Here is a 3,552-nt window from a genome sequence, read left to right on the forward strand (position 1 = left end):
GTCATCTCTTCTAGGTTGGGCACCTGTTCTCCTGGGAGATCCTTATGAGACGGCCGTTTCCACACTAAGTCACAGATACTGTTCTCTTCATTAGTGTGTTTTTGCTCGACCCAAGTCACATTCAGCTGGTCTTGTCGTTTCTGGCTGTGAGGCTGTGGTGAGTTTCTTATGTAGTCCAGTGTTTTTTCACTCTTCAGTTTCAGACAGGCTGTGCTGAGAAATCCCAGTGCAGAGTGGAACTGTGACTGTCAGTGCCAGGGGTCACTAATTATAGACTGAGCTGATAGGATCATTTAAGTGACCATCTCCCTCAGATACAGCTGATATGGATCACTTACATTGATATATTTAGTGGAAAATACTTGTTTAAATGATAAGATACATTAGCTGTTTGAGAGATTTGCCTGAAAGTCTGTCCATTGTCCCATGAAGTTAAGTCATATTTTCACGAAGTAATGGACCAAATTGGCCACAAAACAAGTTTGTTACAGAAGAGAGTCCTGAAGGTTTTGTTTGTGAAAGTGAACTCCCATTTGGTAGTTATATGATAACTATTATCTTTTGAGTTTTTTAACAGACTTGTCACCCCAAGTAGGTTACGTACACCAGCACATAGGAGTTGTCTTATGTGGTCTCAGCCATTACATGTGGCCGAACATCGAAAGTGTTTAGTAATAATCTGTGGATTTTTTGTTTTGTGTCTTAGCTAGTAGCCGCAGATAGGAGGAAGCTGAGATGACACTCACTGGTCCTTCTAGTTTAGTTTATTGTGTCCTTCATCATTGGATAGTTTAGAAATAGCATTGCTGTCTTCTTTCACCGCAAATGTGGCAACAAAGCTGAAATGAAAATGACTAACACTTTTCTCTACATTTAGGGCCAATGAGTGCCATAGTTGGAAGAGACCTGAGCACTTTTCTTGCTCGACTTCTCCCATAGCCTGGGAATCCAAATCTCTGAGTTAAAGCATTCAGTGAAGGAAAGCTCGGTCCTACTGAAACAACCAGTTTCCGGGGTGATTCCAACTGTTATAACGTCCTTACATGGATCAGATAAAATCATCTCCCACTGTTTCTGCTGTGAACTCTGATTCTTCCTTTGAAACAGGGTAAAACCTTCACAGTTTTGCTTTCAACCACTTGCAAATATTAACTTATAGTAAATTTCAATGGACATTTGATATAGGAACACAATTATGAATTTTTCTGAGATTCTTATTTTAGTGATATTGAGATGGATGCTGGACAGAAGAAGGGTATCGAGACAGACAGACAAGGAAAGAGAAGCAACGCTTTAATAATTACAAGTCAACCTCGGAATGCCCACCCTGGTAGAAGTGCTTTCCTAAAGAGTGATAAACCACAGAAAGTAAAGATTCAGGATGAATAATATTTTCATCTTAGAGTTAAACAACAAACTGTGTTAAAGGTTCTAAGGATATGAGTATGTAGTTAGAGCTTTAGATCGAGCCTTGGATATTGATTATTAGTTTTAAATCCCAGGCCTTGACCCATCAAGAAATCACTCAACCAGCATTTTACTAGTGAGGTAGAGTAGAAAATAATATAGAAAATAGCAACTAGTCTTCCACGTAATAACAATACAAGTGCATGTGTGTGCATATATGTGTGTGTAACTATATACATACCATATACTTTATCTGCACACCCAGGCATAGCGTATGAATATTCATACAGGGATCAGTGTGTTAGGGGCAGTATCTGGTCGTGAAACAGCACGATCAGAGTAGAACTCCTGTGGGTACAAAGTCAAAAGACAAAGTTCTCTCCCTTAACTCCAGCTAAAGTAGTGGCCGTCTGCCTGCCATTCTTTCAACTTAATTCAAGATGCTGCAGCCAGGAAAAATTACAAGGCTAGCAATTAAGTCACCTAATGAAGGCAGAAATCTGTGAGATCCCAGATAGGAGGATGTCCCAGAGTCTCCTGGTCCTCCTTCCCACCCTCTCGAGTGGGTGCAGACGCTGGCCCACAGCCCCTCCACATGGTGGCTGTGTGTGACCTGGGGGTCGGGACCCCTCCCGGGCGAGGCTCTAAAGCAGTTGTGCTGACTGAGGAGAGTGTCCACTGTTAGGGTGCAGTAGACGTGTTAACGTGTTTTGTACTGTGGTGGAAGTTTGGAAATGAAGGTAAGATTTACTGAACACTGTAATAGAACACTGGCGTTTAATTTATCAGGATGAAAAAAATCCTTCTGTGTCATTTCCCATGCATGGTGTTCAGTTAGTAGCTGACTAACAGGACAGATGTGTCAATTGAAGATGTATTCTGAGGGCAGAAACGGGGACACACACAGGTCTACCATGGTAATCACTTCCCATGGTGAGCACGCTCCCTTGTCTCGTTCCCAGGAAGATGGGGGCCAACCAGACTTCTGTCACAGAGTTCCTCCTGCTGGGATTCCCGCTCAGCCCAAGGATGAAGGTGCTCCTGTTTGGGTTCTTCTCCCTGTTGTACGCCTTCACCCTGCTGGGCAACGGGGTCATCCTGGGGCTCATCTCCCTGGACTCCCGACTGCACACCCCCATGTACTTCTTCCTCTCCCACCTGGCCACTGTGGACATAGCCTATGCCTGCAACACTGTGCCCCAGATGCTGGTCAACCTCCTGAGCCCAGCCCAGCCCATCTCCTTTGCTGGCTGCATGACACAGACCTTTCTCTTCTTGACTTTTGCTCCCACTGAATGTCTTCTCCTGGTGGTGATGTCCTTTGATCGGTATGTGGCCATCTGCCTCCCCCTTCGGTATTCCACCATCATTAGCTGGAGAGTCTGCATCACCCTGGCAGTGACTTCCTGGACTTCAGGGGTCATCCTGGCCTTAGTAGATATGGTGTTGCTCTTACTGTTGCCCTTCTGTGGGCCCCAGAAAGTGAATCACTTTTTCTGTGAGATTCTAGCCCTTCTCAAACTCGCCTGTGCAGATATGCACTTTAATGCGGTTATGGTTTTGGCTGGGGCAGTGTCTGTGCTGGTGGGACCACTGTCCGCAATTGTGGTCTCCTACAGTCACATTCTACGTGCCGTCCTGAAGATCCAGTCCATGCAGGGGCGCTGGAAAGCTTTCTCCACCTGCTCCTCCCACCTCTGCGTGGTGGGGCTCTTTTATGGCACAGCCATTATCATGTATGTTGGACCCGAACATGGGGACCCCCAGGAGCAGAAGAAATACCTCCTCCTGTTTCACAGCCTTTTCAATCCCATGCTGAATCCCCTGATCTATAGTCTGAGGAACAGAGAAGTGAGCGCTGCTCTGAGAAGGAGGCTGGGAAAGGAGAGACCTTCATGAGAGCCTCACAGAGAAAAAGTAACTGAGCGTAGAGGGACCCAAGGATTCACCTCACCCTATATGTACACAGGGTACAGACACGTGCTCCTACGGGTGCCTGATCCATGGCCATTGGCCGCACTCAGCCCAGCATGGCTGTGAATGGGGCCCAACACAAAATCATACATTTACTTAAAACCTTTTTTTTCTTCATCAGTTTTTTTAGTGTTTGTGTATTTATCATGTTGCCTAAGACAAGTCTATTTG

At 45.3% G+C, this 3,552-nt stretch overlaps 1 protein-coding gene across 1 annotated transcript; it reads left to right on the forward strand.

Annotated features, from left to right (window-relative positions):
• The first annotated feature begins 2,373 nt into the window (after positions 1–2,373).
• Positions 2,374–3,318, forward strand: LOC128781179 (olfactory receptor 2A7-like). The gene has a single exon (XM_053926332.1). It carries the CDS (start codon positions 2,374–2,376, stop codon positions 3,304–3,306), a length of 933 nt encoding a protein of 310 aa, XP_053782307.1. The 3' UTR covers positions 3,307–3,318.
• Positions 3,319–3,552: the final 234 nt, after the last annotated feature.

This window comes from Desmodus rotundus, chromosome 6 (assembly GCF_022682495.2).
Source record: "Desmodus rotundus isolate HL8 chromosome 6, HLdesRot8A.1, whole genome shotgun sequence".
Taxonomy (NCBI): domain Eukaryota; kingdom Metazoa; phylum Chordata; class Mammalia; order Chiroptera; family Phyllostomidae; genus Desmodus; species Desmodus rotundus.